This window comes from Xenopus laevis, chromosome 2L (assembly GCF_017654675.1).
Source record: "Xenopus laevis strain J_2021 chromosome 2L, Xenopus_laevis_v10.1, whole genome shotgun sequence".
Taxonomy (NCBI): Eukaryota; Metazoa; Chordata; class Amphibia; order Anura; family Pipidae; genus Xenopus; species Xenopus laevis.
The window spans coordinates 110,826,167-110,841,521 of record NC_054373.1 but is presented as its reverse complement, the minus strand read 5'-3'; the positions used below and the strand labels follow the sequence as shown (position 1 = coordinate 110,841,521).

Sequence of the window (15,355 nt, the reverse complement as noted above, 5' to 3'; positions counted from 1 at the left end):
ATATGTTCACATGATATATGGTATTTGGGGGGGGTTGTATTCCTTTTCATGCAAAAACATTTGCTTGAAAACACAGAGTTTTTAATAAACACATTTGGAAATTGAAAGCAAAACAAACAGCACTGGCTAAGGTTTAGTATTTAAAGGGGTTGTTCACCTTTAACTTAACTTTTAGTATTATGTAGAGAGTGATTTCTGAGACAATTTGCAATCGATTTTCCTTTTTTATAATATAAAATTATATAAAAATAACAATACAATTGAAGCCTTACAGACAGCGGTGTAACAACTCCGTGCCGCAACCTCCCCCCCCGAAAAATCATAGAAGGGGCCCAACTGAACATACCAGGCTATGCCCAGCTGTCCCCTGCTCTCCCAATCTGCTTGAGTGCATGCCAGCTTCCCCGGCTCTCCCCTCAAGTACAGCCAGTTTGTGAATCTGTAGTGATCGGCCGCGGGTCTACTTTAGTGATGTGGGGGTCGGGATTTCCCTGACCCACACCCGACCATAACCCGCCCTCCCTTGGCCCGCACCCACCCACATCCACACTTCCGGGTTCCTTTCATAGACCCGCGACGCCTCGCCCCTGCCGATGACATCACAAAAAGGGCGAGCAGGAGCAGCGTCTATAAAAGACGAACCTGGAAGTCAGAAGCCGGCATTTGATGGTGGCGAAGTGTGCGAGGTCGGCTCGAACCTGCCCGACTTGCTTCCTTTATAGTTACGCCACAGCTTACAGTGTTTTTTTTAGATGGGGTCAATGACCCCCATTTGAAAGAGTCAGAAGAAGAAGGCAAATAAGTAAAAAAAAACTATAAAAAAGAAAAAATGAAGACTAATTTAAAAGTTGCTTAGAATTAGCCATTCTATAACATACTAAAAATAATGCAAAGGTAAACCACCCCTTTAAGGTTCAAGTAGTATAGAGTCTAAAATATCAAACACAAGGCTTCTGGATGAATTCGAGGAGCTGGGGAAGTATATCATGGCAAGTTGTGGCAACTCAGATATGTCAGTATTTCAGCAATCAGCCCAGATCAGTACGGATGCTTATAAACAGAGGAGCATCGGGTGATATCATGCATATAGCATCACACTGTTTTGCTACTCCTGAAATCCCTATGCAGGGAGCTGGGGGGTGTTTTCTGTATTCTGCAAACTGTTAGAGCTTCCTCAAAATACTGACAGCAGTTATGTAATCGTCATCAGCATGAAAAGTTGAATTAGGACAGCCAATTCGATGAAGTTGTGTGTATTTGTTCTGCCCACGGCTCAATAAAGAATTCCAGAAGGGAACAATATCACCCTTCCAGCACATTTAATAGGAGTCAGGCAGCCATAAAAAAGGGGAACATTGCGTAAAATATTTTGTTGTGAGGCTTATGCTGCAATAAACATTTCCGGGTAGAGTCCTGCCTTCCACTCTCAGTACAAAGCATCATAAACTGTCCAGTACCCAGAGAATATACATGAGCATCAGATGGCTGCCAGGAGCAACAGGCCAAATGATGATGAAACATTTTAAACTAGAGCTAAGTAATAAACATGCATGAAAATTATGTAAATATTTCACAACTCAAAATAATGTGTACTTTATAAATAGTCACTCGTTATGGAAAAGCAAATTCTTCATGACCCTTAAGGTTGCATCAAACATTGCCCTCTGTTAACTGGGCATGCTGGGAGTTGCAGTTCACAAAAGTTAGCCACAGACTTTGTTGCATAGATTAATGTGAAAACAGTTTGGGATAAAGTCACTAAAAAACAGCACATGCAAGCTGAAATATCTTAAATTATGTCACCACACAAAAGTTGCACAAACACTTTATCTGTCATTTACATCAAAAGCTCTGACGTGTACTTTCCGGACACTGAAAAGCAAATTCTTACTTAAGGTAATCAGAAAGTTCTTTATTTTAGTAAATATAGTCAGGAAAAAAAAAAAACATTTCTAGCTGAAAATTTCCAGTAAAACATTTCTGTGGAACATTCTTCACGTATAGACTTAGTAATACAGGGTCCGACTGGCCTGCCGAGACACTATGGGATATCTCAGTTGTCCCCAATCTCAGTGGGACCCCATGGTTTAAAACATTGCTGTCTTCAGATAAACAAACAATATGGCTCATTGACAAAACTGTAGGCAAAGTGCAAAGTGCTAAACGCAGGCGCAAATCAGGTTGTCCTAAAATAAAGTACAAAGAGCTGCGCCCTGTTTGGCAGCAATGTATTCTGAGGGGACCGGTGTTGGGCAGCATGTGCCCCCTGGAATGCCTCCAGCTTGTACTCTATTAGGACTATTGCAGACATTAAAGTGATACTGGTATGTGCATAATTGCTGTACATAAATTTTACAGGGGATGGTGTCAAAAAGGTGTAAAGTCCAGGAAATCATAAATCTGGGAAAGAAAAAACATAGTTTCTCTGTGTGGCATAAGGAAGAAATAGCATAAATTCTGGGAAAACATAAAATCTGAGAGCATAAAATTGGTGTTCTACTGTCAATTCTTTATTATTTTTCTTTGCAAATTGTTTTCTTTGTGGACCTAACTTGTAAAGTGCCCTATCACTGCACCATTCTATAAGCTAGAACTTGCAATCTTATGATATATGATAATTCAGAGTACCCTTAGCATCTGGTACTCTGGTGGCCAGATGTCCCATTCTGACACAATTTAAGATTGTTGGTGCCTTTTCTTATAGCTGTTAAAGTTATTCTTCATTTCAGAAGCCTCTTTGGGTAAAATGACAAAGATTGCTGAGCTTTTTGTTGTTGTCAAGAATACCTGCGTTATTAGTAAAGGGGTAGTTCACCTTTAAATTAACTTTTAGTATGTTAAAGAGTGACCAATTACAACTTTTCAATTGGTTTTCATATTTATTTTTTATAGTTTTTAAATTATTTGCCTGCTTCTTCTTCCATCTTACAAATGGGGGTCACTGACCCCCATCTAAAAATCAAATGTTTTGTACAGCAACAAATGTATGATTATTGCTATTTTTCTTATTCACGCCTAGCAACCAGAATGCTGAAATTGAAAACGGGAGAGCTGCTGAATATAAAGCTAAATAACTTAAAAACTTCAAATAATAAAAAATGAAAACCAATATCCCTCTCTACATCATACTGGAAGTTAACTTAAAGGTAAACCATCCCTTTAAAGTTGCTTGTGCAGAAAAGCACGAACAATCTTAAATTGGCCCCTTAATTTATTGCTCTGAGAACTGTGCATAAGTATGAAGTCAACAAAATAACAAAAAAATAAACTTTTAAGAAAACCGTTCCTCGATTTTTTGGTTGACATACACAAAGTTGAATGTTGAGTAAAACAAAACATTTGCCGTCTGCTAGTATCTGTGAGCCATTGGTAAGATCTTCTTGTAAATAAACAATCAAGATACACTGTGCCTGGGGCCAGAGTTTTAACTCGACTGCTGGGGAATTTGCCTTGGAAAAGAAAGAATTTTCTTTCTAGGTATGTGAAAATGTACACAGCAATTAAGGCTATGTAATGCCTTCCTCTGTAATTGTAGTTACAGTAGCTAACCCAAACACATCCTTGGAGATGATTAACCAACTTTGAAGAACGCGGGCGTCTTTTAACTCCTCCAATAGTGCACGCAAGACATTTTTCCACCTGATTTTCAAGTGTTTTACGGATTTGTTTTTCCTGTTTTCTTTTTCTTCTATTTGTCTTTAGAGAGGCTAAAGTGTTCACACTGTGAGAAAAGTTACCAAAAATGTAACCCAAGTCAGCACAACATAAACACAGCAAGTGTAAACTCTCACCATATATCCACGACATATAGTAAAGTCAAAAGATTTGCATAAACATACCCTATACATTCACCAAAGGTGCCCAATATCAGGCTAATCCAATCATTTTTCCCCATGTGGCCCTTGATTTAACATGAAAACCAAACCTGCCTGATCAACTTATGGCTGATTTTTGGCCAGATATTGGTCGGGTAGCCCCGTTGGAGGGCCCCATACATGGGCAGACAAGCTGACGACTCAAGGATTCTAATTGGCAGCTTAAATCTGCCCGTGTATGGCCATCTTCGTACTCGACAGCATAAATATAGCGGTAGTACTTTTTTGTTACATGCACACGACAACTTGCTGCCTGCTACAATAAACAAATGCCACTTCTTTTTGAGTGCTGAGGAGGAAGTGGTTTGTAGCCTGACAGCATGTTGAAGCTCCTTAAGAAAACTACAAAAATTTGAGTAAATTCAACTGCCGCCTCAAAGAAGTGAAAACAGTACTGCCAAAATCCATAACACCCTGTATTGCCATGCTCATAAAAGGGACCCTTCTGTCAGTCATTGTAATTAACTAGTGTAGAAAGGTGGATTGTGGCTAACATGCTGTCACATGCTTATGTCAAGGGGAGGGGTGAGTGGCTAATACTTGGGATGTAGAGTTCAGGCAAGACCACTCAGGTTAAACCAAGTACTACATTCTAAAACGCCTTTGTCCCCAAAGAAGGCGAGACAGGTAAGGCATGAAAGTATATGATATATATAAATAAATATAGACTTGTTCTATTGTTGCCCAGCAGCTGGAGAGTTGATACCAACCCCTTTGTAATGCCTTGAATTGTTTTTTTGGCTCCCACCCACCATTCCTGTCTGTGTGAAAAGGTGAGCGCTGCAATAATGTTAATCCGTCCATCTCTGTTCCAATAATCCTCCTCGCATTAGACTAATTGTTCCTAAGGAAAATAATCATTCTACAGAGCCAAAACCTGCGTGGAATGAAGCAAAAACTAAGATATACATATAATCTCTTTTTAAGCGCCGTGACGTTGACTAAAATGTTGCTCAATGCGGATTTGCCCTCAGACTGCTTTCATCCCCAAAAGAGCCAACCAAAGTGGTTTCACTTCCCTGTCAGCTGATAGGCACTGTACCCCCCTTGCTATGCACAATACTTCATTTTCATTTAGAGAGGCAACAGGGGAATCAAAGGCCAAATGTAGCCAAAACATAGCCATCAAACTCCCTGCACAATCTCCAGCAGCCACACCGTCTATAATTCACAAGAGACCCATATGAATGCAGGGTGAGGGAGTAGCCCTCAGGACCAGATGTTGCCTGTCACTGTCTGCAGACTTCATTAGCACAATGGGTGGTCAGCTTGTACCTCTCCCTCCAGCTGCTGACAAACTACAACTCCCAGCGACCTCTGCAAGTGGTAAGGGGAGCCCATCAGAAAACAGGGAGTAGCAGGTTTGTGTTCAGTGTAGAAGTAGCGCCACCCTGCACTTGGGGCATCCCACTGGGTAAACTACCGTCCAACATATTCTACCAAAAAAGGGCATTTTTATGCCTTAATGTGACAAGAAGAAAGCATTATTGACAGTGCACGCAGACTGTTTTTACAAGTACTGGAATGACCACCTCAGGCTCTCCAGCTGTTTCTGATCTACAGCTCCTATAAACCCCAACCCGACATGTCGGGAGTTGTAATATACAGGCAGGCACTGAGCCTCCAGTTGCAGAAACAAACATTTAGCTAAACACTGTGTAACTCTGCTTGTCACCTTCAATTTCAGCTTGTCCTACTAACAAATACACTATCCAACTCTCCCAGCCATGCCCATTAACTTTACTGCTCCTCCAGCCTTCATCAGCCACCCCACCAGCTGTGCGCAGAGACTGGGACTGGGTTACTTAGCAACAGCTGGAGGGCAGCACATTTGGGCACCAGCATAAAAACAAAAGTACTTACTGTGTAGCACAGCCTCCTGTCACAGAACACAGAGTCCCCCATCTCGTACTGTAGCGAGTAAGCAAGTCCTCAGCACTTGTGTAAATACTTTATCCCCAGAACTGCCAAAAAAACACCCGATTATATCCCTGTTGCACACTACATCCACATCCTTGCGATTCCAACAGTCGCTGTGAGAGTGTCCCCCCTTGTCCCACTAGCTAAGCCAAGTCATCCTCAGAGGCTGCTAAGAGAGTGCCGGCAGCAGCACTGACACCGCTCCCCTGCCATGAGCCTGTGCCTGGAGCAGCTCTAAGAGGGAGGAGGGGAGGAGGGAGTGAGAGGATATGGGGGCCGGGCTGGGAGGCAATGGGGCTGGAGGAGAAGGGACATTACTTCAGTCTGGTCATTCTGGGTTTATATTCACTTGGTTTTTATATAGCATAACACATCCATCTGTATGGTACTGAATTTAACATGAAGGCTGCATAGTATGTGCAGCTGAAAATAAATAGCCCATAGATTTATATGAAATAGCACCCAAACAGACAAAATACATGGGAAATTACAGAATGCTGCATGGATTGAGGATTAAGGACAGTGGCTGACAGGGAGATTTGTCGTCCCCGCGATAGAAAATGCACGACTGCGGGCAACAAATCTCCCGAAAAATGTGTCTCCATTGGAAATAATTGAAATCGATGGCGGTAAAACCAACATATCGCAAAATCACCCAAAGTTTCCACCCAAGGCAACGTATTTGGAAGAACAAAGTAATGTGTGCGTTTTCTAATGGGGAATACCGTTATTTCCAATGGAGACGCATTTTCAGGAGATTTTTATGCCGCAGTTGTGCATTTTTATCGCTGGTGACAAATCCGTCGGCAATCTTTAGGCCCCAGACAGACATGCGTTTCCATTGCGGTTGACACCGCAAGCTAACCAGCGCATAAATTTGCTAGCCTAAGTGCCATTGCCTAAACTTAAAACTGTTAAGTGTATTTACGATGCGGTCGGCTTTTTTAAAAAGCTGCACATAAACGTATGTGTGTCCATACCCTTAATCCCCAGTCCATGCAAGCATTTTGTTATTTGGGCTATTTTGTATCAATCTTTGGGCTATTTATTTTCACCTGCGCAGACTATGCAGCCCTCTCATGTTAAATTCAGTACCACACAGACAGCTTTGCATAGTTATGTTATATAAAAAACAGAAGGACGGCACTCCGGGTAAAAGCAGGTATTTATTGCAAGGATCTGCAGAGATACATGGCCTTGTATCTCTGCAGATCCTTGCAATAAATACCTGTTTTTACCCGGAGTGCCGTCCTTCTGTTCGTTTAGCATATATTGGCAGTGCTGCGGACTGAGCACCTGGGATAGCTAGAGGAGCAGCTAAAGGGAGGTGAGTTCGGAGCGGTCCTAATCGGTTTTGGTGATTATGTTATATAAAAACCATGAGTGGGCTGCAGAGTCTGCGCAGGTGAAAATAAATAGCCCATAGATTTATATAAAATAGCACCCCCATCAGACAAAATACATGGGAAATTACAGAATGCTTGCATGGACTGAAGATTAAGGTCAGTGGTGATAAAAATACATGACTGTGGGCAACAAATCTCCTGAAAATGCGTCTCTATTGGAAATAATTGAAATCACTGGTGATAAAACCAATGCATCAGTTCGTTTTTCCAAAGTCAGCTGAAGTTGCTTTGGGAGAAAACATCGGGCGACTTCGTGATATGCTGGTTTTACTGCCAGTAATATCTGCCTGCTGGTTTTCTTCCAGCGAAGTTCCACACGTCCATCTTCTGGCTCCGCTGTGAGCTGACTGAGAGATCTGTATTTCTGCGCATGCGCAGTTGGAGCAGTTTGCCGGTTTTCGGCTGCGCATGCGCGGAATTACACGGAAATTGCCGATCTCTCAGTCATTTTACCGAGGAGCCAGAAGATGATTGCGTGGAACTTCGCTGCAATAATCTACGCCAAGGGGTAAGTATGTAAATTAGCCTGGGGGAGGAGGGAGGGAGGGCTACCTGGGGTGGGGGGTAGGGTTTTTTCCCCCACCGGTTGATTTCTCCTTTCAATTTAACATTTTAAAACATTTTAGTATGATGTAGAGAGTGAAATTCTGAGACAATTTGCAATTGGTCTTCATTTTTTGTGTTTTTAAATTATTTAGCATCTTGTTAAACAGCTCTCCACTTTAGAAGTTCAGCAGCTATCTGGTTGCTAGGGTACAAATTACCCTAGCAATCAGGAAGTGCTTTAAATGAGAGACTGCAATATGATCAGGAGAGGGTCTGAATAGAAAGATAAAAAAGCAACAATAACTACCATTGCTGGTACACCCGGACCAAGTGGGTTTCATCCCGGGCAGACAGGCAGGGGATAATGTGAGGAAAGCCATCACCCTAACCTATTCGGCAGAGAAATAATCTACTTCCACAATGCTACTATCATTAGATGCTCAAAAGGCTTTCGATAGGCTAAACTGGAAATACATGATGACAGTACTGGAGGAGCTACAAATGCTGCTTCCCTTTTTATGCGGAATTCAACAGTTGTACAATGCCCCATCAGCTAAAGTGCCAATGATGGGCGCACTCTCGGAGGAGATTAGAATGGAGGGGGACAAGACAAGGGTGCCCACTCTCCCCTCTTTTGTTCGCCCTTTCTCTAGAGCCATTAGCTAATGCCATAAGAAACCACCCACAAATAAAAGGTATCACGGTAGGTGAAACAGACCATAAAATTTGTTTATATGCTGATGACATTCTCTTGACCTTAAGCTCACCTCAGACCTGTTCCCACATCTTAACAGGCTGCTGGACCAATTTTGCCTCATATCAGGGTTCAAAATGAACAACTCCAAATCACAAGCAATATCAATCAAGATGAATCCTATGGAGAAAAAACGATTTTGATTTCCATTGGCACGAACGGCTATTAAATACCTTGGAATACAGCTAACTGCCAAATATGATTCCCTCTATGTTAACAACTATGTCCCAATGATCACCTCCTTAAAATCAAGTTTACAGTCTTGGAGCAAATATGGACTATCCTGGTTTGGCCGTATTTCGGTAGTAAAGATGACACTACTGCCCAGGATACTATACCTCTTCAAAGTTCTCCCAGTACACTTTTTAGAGAAGACGGCTAACTCCCTACAAGAAGCAATCACATATTTCATATGGGATAATAAGTGCCCCAGAATAAAACTGGACATAATGACGAAGCTGAAAAACATCGGGGGAATAGGGGTGCTACACGTATTTAGATATTATATGGCAGCGAGATTATCTAAAGAGGTGGCTATGCACAGAAATCTGACCATGCAGTGGTTAGATATCGAAAATGCGGGCCTGACCCCATTGGCACTGGATCGGATCATCTGGATACTTGAAAAAGACAGGGACATACCTGACCATCTCCCCCCTACAACTATGCACTCAAATTTGCAATAAATACAGAGAAAAGCTACATCTATCCTCACGCAACTCAATGTTTTGCACATTTCTGGGAAATAAAAAATTTCCACCAGGGATAGAGATACGAAACTTTCTTCCCTGGACTGACGATAAAGCTTATCTATGTACAACCTTAGTCAAGGGGAGAGATACGTGCCTTTCAAGATCTCAAAGGTCTCCAGATACCAAATGGCCAGTTCTTCCGGTACTTACAAATACGCCACTTTATATCTCAGACCTTTTTACAGGGCAACACACCACCAGCAGCCCCCACACAATTCAAACTCTTGTGCAACTCCTCGGACCAAACTACTCACCTGATATCAATAATGTACAATAGGCTCGCTGAGGACAACACCATTCTAGCACAAATGTATATGACCAAATGGGAAGAGGAGACAATCTGGGTTAAGGCCAGTAAAACATCAGTGTGCATCATAATACTGGAGAAGGCCTATAAATTGATATTTAGATGGTTTTATACCCCTCAAAGCTGGCCCATCTATTGAGTAACACCCTCTCCCTGCAAAGTTTTGGGGGCTGTGGAGAGCGAGGTACATTTTACCACATGTGGTGGAACTGCGAAATAGTCAAAGCATTCTGGAAAATGGTAGCCCAGACCTTGTCAGCTATTTTCAAACATCCCATCGAGCCTGAACCCTTATCATTTCTTCTAGGTCTGCCCCTTAAAACACTGAAAACCTCAAATAAACTAATAAACTCAAATAAACTAGCGACATACATACTCACGGCGGCAAAAACACTAAGGGCGGCCAAGTGAAAGAGCACCTCCTTACCAAATCAGCAGGCCCTTCTTACTAAAGTGAAATGGATAAGAAATATGGAGACCATCAGAGCATATTCTCAGGGCAAAGGATATCAAAATGGACTGTTATGGCTCCCCTGGGCGGAATTTGAGACAGCCTAGACAGAAACAAATTGACTCACAGATGTGGCTCCTCTGCACTCACTCTCTGACCTCCCCCAATAATTTTTTCCCCTTTTCCTCCCTTTTTTCTACCAGTTAATTTTTTCCTTTTTTTTTCCCCTTTGGGAATTACAGAAAAGCATTGTTAACAGATTAGGCAAAACCATTCATGTAACACATGTTGAACAGTGGCGGAATTAACGGGGGAGCAGGGGGTGCGAGCGGGCCAGGGCCCGCACCCCCTCAGGCCCCCCCGGCAGTCCGCACATATTCCCGGCAAGTTCCGCGTGTACAGAGGGGGGCGGGGGCCCGGCTGCGCGTCCTGCGCCAGGACCCGCCCCCCTCTAGTTACGCTTCTGATGTTGAATAAATGAAGGCAGTGATAATAAAGACAACGACAGGTCTAAGTAATAAAAATAAAGGTTTATTTGTTACATAGAGTTATGAATATAGAAGTGCTTATGAATGTGATATGCCAATCTGTGATAATGTCACCAGAATTACAACTTGCATGATCATATGTGTGTTAACAATATGCTTGTAAGAACTTTACAGAAAATAAAAATCTTTAAATAAAAAAAAAGCAACAATAACAATAAAATTGTAGTCTCAGAAGAGTTATGGGCTGTTAGGGTCAGTGAACCCCATTTGAAAGCTAGAAAGAGTCAGAAGAAGAAGGCAAATAATTAAAAAACGATAAAAAAAATTTCAAAGATGAAGACCAATTGAAAAGTTGCTAAGAATTGCCCATTCTATAACATACTAAAAGCTAACTTGAAGATGAAATACCTATACTCAATATCTGCCCCCATTTACCAATTGAGGTCCCTGTACCAGTTAGTACCTCATTGTAGTACTAACCATATTACAAGGCTTCATTGAAGCTTTTGGCTTCTAACCAAGTTGTATCTATACATTACAGAATCTCTGAATCTTGCCCTCAAACTGGCCAGTCCTCACTCGCTATGTACTTTTGTGTGATCTACAGTCTACTGTCACATGCCTACCTTAGGCCCTTGACACACATCTACCCTCTGTCTTTAGCAGAGTTTCAATATACTTTACAAAAATCATATTTATTTACTCGTTATAATTTGTTTAGAAAAAGTTCTATAGTTTGTACAAATAAATTCCTTGTATATTCTAAGAAGTATGTTAGATTGGTAAGAATGAATAGTAACACAGAACAGTGATGGGTTTCCCCGTGTAAAGCTGTTTTTATCTGGTTGTGTTCATACAGTGCAACAAAACAATTATCTAGTTTCAGGCAAATAAAATATGCAAGGCTGTCTGTCTACCAATCCCATTATGGTGCAAAAAGACATTATAGCAAAATATTCTGAGGCTATATCCTGGAGGGTTCATTTTACTGTGCCTGACAGTGCACTCTGAATTTGCTGCTTGTTTGAGGATTAGACAGACACTAATCACGTTAAGCCGTTACACAGTTAACGCCTAAAAGGAAGGCTATTGCTTATTTTTTCAACAGCATATATTTCTGGTCTTTTTATATGCACAAACACAGTTATGAATTTCACAAATAGAAAAGAACCAAATATTACCAGAATTGGTTGAGTTTTAAAAAATCAGATTTATGAAGTCTAGGTATCCGACGCATACCTCCCAACGGTCCCGTTTTTAGAGGGACAGTCCCTCATTTGTACTGGAAAGTCCTGTTTTTCTCTGCACTGAACAGCCAGAAAAAGAAACAACTTTTCTAACTTAATTGGCTTTTGGCAGAGAGCCCAGAACAGCTACAGCTGCAGATAAGATACTTTTGTTACAATTTCGATATAAGCAAATAAGTAATTGTAACAATATAAGATAACAGGTCCCTTGGGAGAAGTTAGACTCAGAGCTTAAAGGCCAATTCATCTTCATTAGCAAAACTGTAATAACTGGGGGAAAAAAAACAGAAATATGTTCAAACTTTCATAACCTGCCAAATTTCGTAAAATGAACATGGTAATTATTGAAAATGGGAGTGGTCAAGCAAATTTGCTGCGCTATGTGCGACAACTTTTTTGTCCCTCTTTTTATTTCCAAAATGTTGGGAGGTATGCCAATGCTTTGTGAAGCATAAGTACCTATTGTAATCCCTTTTCATGTACAGTATGTGTGTCTGAAATGCCATTGCTTTAACCTCAGTAACCACATCATGTAGTAGGCAAGTTTCATCCATAATAAAACAGAAGTGCGTCAACAATTTTGCAATTCTACAGCTGAGATGTAATCAGACTTTGGTTAGCTGGCACAACATAGGGATATCATTGAGTTGTAGCATATAGTGATGTCATACACAACTAGTTGTTAAAAAAAGACAAAACAGGAGTTTTCTTTTCACCTCACCTTATACGATACCAAATATTTGTCTATATACAAGAATGTAATGGGGAATTTGCCTGGCCTTTAAAGGAAAACTATACTCCTGAACAATGTAGGTCTCTATAAAAATATTTTGCATAAAACAGCTCATATGTAAAACCCTGTTTCATATAAATAAACCTTTTCCATAATAATATACTTTTTAGTAGTATGTGCCTTTTGGGAACTCTCATTCTAAAAATTGCCATATTAAGAACTAAGGGCCGTCCTCTCGGGTCCTTTGATTCATGGTGCACACAAACAAGCCAAACAAACAAACCATACACACTAGGTCACTTCAGCCAATTAACGGACAAAGTTCTGTCTTTTGCTTCCACACTGAGGCAGCACAAAGAATATCATAAAATGGGGGCTCAAGGTAAAAGATGTAAAATATATATTCCATTTTTTTAAGATTTTCTAAGGTTGTTTAAGTATTAATTTTGAGGGTATCATTTTCCTTTAAAGCTATGATGTGGAATCTGAAGTGATAACAGTATAACTGCAGTAATGGTACTTACCATACATGAAAAATAAATAAAATAAATAAAGACTGGATCATTTGCAAACTCACTGAACAGTTACGTCCCATGTGGTCCCCCTTCAAGTCGCTGACTAACTCAGAGTTAGAGAGCTGAAGAGTCTCTAATTCAGAGTTAGAGAGCTGAAGCAGGTAGCAAGTAGTGTTCTGCCTATTCCAGTCACTCCAGCCTTTCTACATTTTTTGGCTAACTATCTATAATAGAAACATTTTTTATTTTGCACAGCCTATTTACCCAGTTTTTATTTTTACACTGAACTGTTCCTTTAATAGGTACCTGCCAAGCACCCCCATAGCTTTGTGCCCTAGGCAGGTGCCTTTAAGACTTTATTCCCCATTGTTATTTGGTCCTTTGTCATGTCTCAAGTTTGTATTCTTCTAGTAGTCGTGGAGGGCTAAAAGCAGTAAATGCAGGCTGATTGTTTTCTGACTGTTTCAGGAGAATTCCCAGTAGCCTCTGCGAGCCTACCATGCTAGTATTTTCTATGGAACACTAAGGGGCACATTTATTATGTGGTGTAGAAAATGGCTGGATAAAATACACACATCACTTGACTTTGCTGTGTAAAAAATGGCGTACAGATTTTTACATGTTATTCATAGAATTAATTCTTCTGGAAGCAATGCAAAATAATGAGGGCAAATCTGGCGTTTGCATGACGTAAAATAAAACACATCTTGATAAATTCACCATTTATTTTACACAGCTTTTACACTGTTTTTTTATTTTATAAATTTTAAACAGCATCATATATATGCCCCTAAATGACATGGGATGTTGGGAGCTGTACCACAATGACAATCTGAGAATGCAAATTATAGTATGTTATCTATGAGCTATAGAATATTATAGTAAGAAGGACAACATAAGCAGATCATATGCATGGACTATTATGTTATTCATGGATTCAAAGGATCTAATAAGTGGGAGCAAATTGTATAAAATGCTTCGTTTGAGATAAGGAAAAGTGGTGACATATGTATACTGTAATTATAACTATGCATGGGAAGTTTTTTTTACACACACAAACATTTGTCATAACAGACTATAGTTTTAGGAAAAAATACCGAAATTTAGTGATGTTGGGTGTCTGCTGCTGGTCTGTCTGTGTGTATAGCACTTGGCCCATCAGTGCCCTTCATCGCCTAATGTATTTGTTTACTGAGCAGCTAATCAATAAAGATTTCAACTCTTGAGTCTGTCTAATTCGTTATAATTTAGAATTGTATTGAAAAGGAGTTGCTAGATCGATTTGCAGCCCTGCCAAGTTAGGAAATGGGGGGCATGTCTGAATAGCACAAGGTTCATGGTTCTTAATCCGCCATTGGAAAAATTAATGGAAGTAAAATGCTGCTAATAATTAGGCTGTATTTTCCCTTGAAATTCTAAGCATAGTTTTTGGTTTTAGAGGCTCTATGTGCTTAATCCTATGTCAAATAAATATTACTTTCACTAAAAGCAAGGATTCTGAAGTCTGCATGGTAAGAATACAGTATATATCTATTCTGGCAAGGAAACCCCATATCCAGATGACACTGTAAAGTATGTGTTGGATTAATGTTACTTAGAGATCACCAGTAAACTGTATAGCTGGGCTTTTACAGTATATACTCATATCATTTATAATATATATATATATATATATATATATATATATATATATATATATATATATATATATATATATATATATATATATATAAATAAACAGATTGGTGCACTCAGAACACTGAAAACTGCCTAGGTGCGGGAACAATCAATCATAATATCGAAACAGCAAAAGTCCGCACTCATAGATCTCAGCTCCTAAACGCGAGCCGTCATCAGGAAGTGCAAGCCAAAAACTAACATACATATTTATACACTCTAGAATAAGGGGAAAGAGTGCCAAATAATTAATTACATTTTTTCATCACAAGACTTATGAGTGCGGACTTTTGCTGTTTCAAATTTATCAAATGTCGAGTTCTGTTTTCAAAAAAAAAATCTAGTTTTTTGAGGGTAGTTTCCCCGAAGCAGCTAAAAGCCAGAATCAGAATATCCTCCAGCTAAAACCTGTTGAGGTCACGTAGAAGTCAATGGCAGAGGTTCATGATTTTCAGGGTTTTTTTTTTAGTTTTTTTAGCCTACAGACTCAATAAATTTGAGGTATTCAGGTTTTTTTAACCAATTGCATTAAATCGAGTTTTTTCCATAAATAAGCAAATATTCGAGTTGTGAGTTTATTCGAGGTAGACAAAACCTAATGAACCTCACAAACTCAATGAATAATCCCAAAGAAATCTGAAGGATCATCTGTTCAATCAGAAAGGGCTTCTGTTTTTTGCCACA

The 15,355-nt window shown here is 40.1% G+C and overlaps 1 protein-coding gene across 2 annotated transcripts in view; it reads right to left on the bottom strand.

Moving 5' to 3' along the window:
- The window catches only part of LOC108708384 (rho GTPase-activating protein 6), a 130,392-nt gene extending 124,364 nt beyond the window's left edge, over positions 1-6,028 (bottom strand). For both annotated transcript variants that reach the window (XM_018247036.2, XM_018247034.2), the window contains exon 1: positions 5,739-6,028. Coding sequence is in view for 1 of the 2 variants with exons in the window: in XM_018247034.2 (XP_018102523.1) it covers positions 5,739-5,780 (42 nt within the window). In the remaining variant the exon portion in view is untranslated. The remainder of the gene's footprint in view (positions 1-5,738) is intronic.
- Between the last annotated feature and the right edge of the window lie 9,327 nt (positions 6,029-15,355).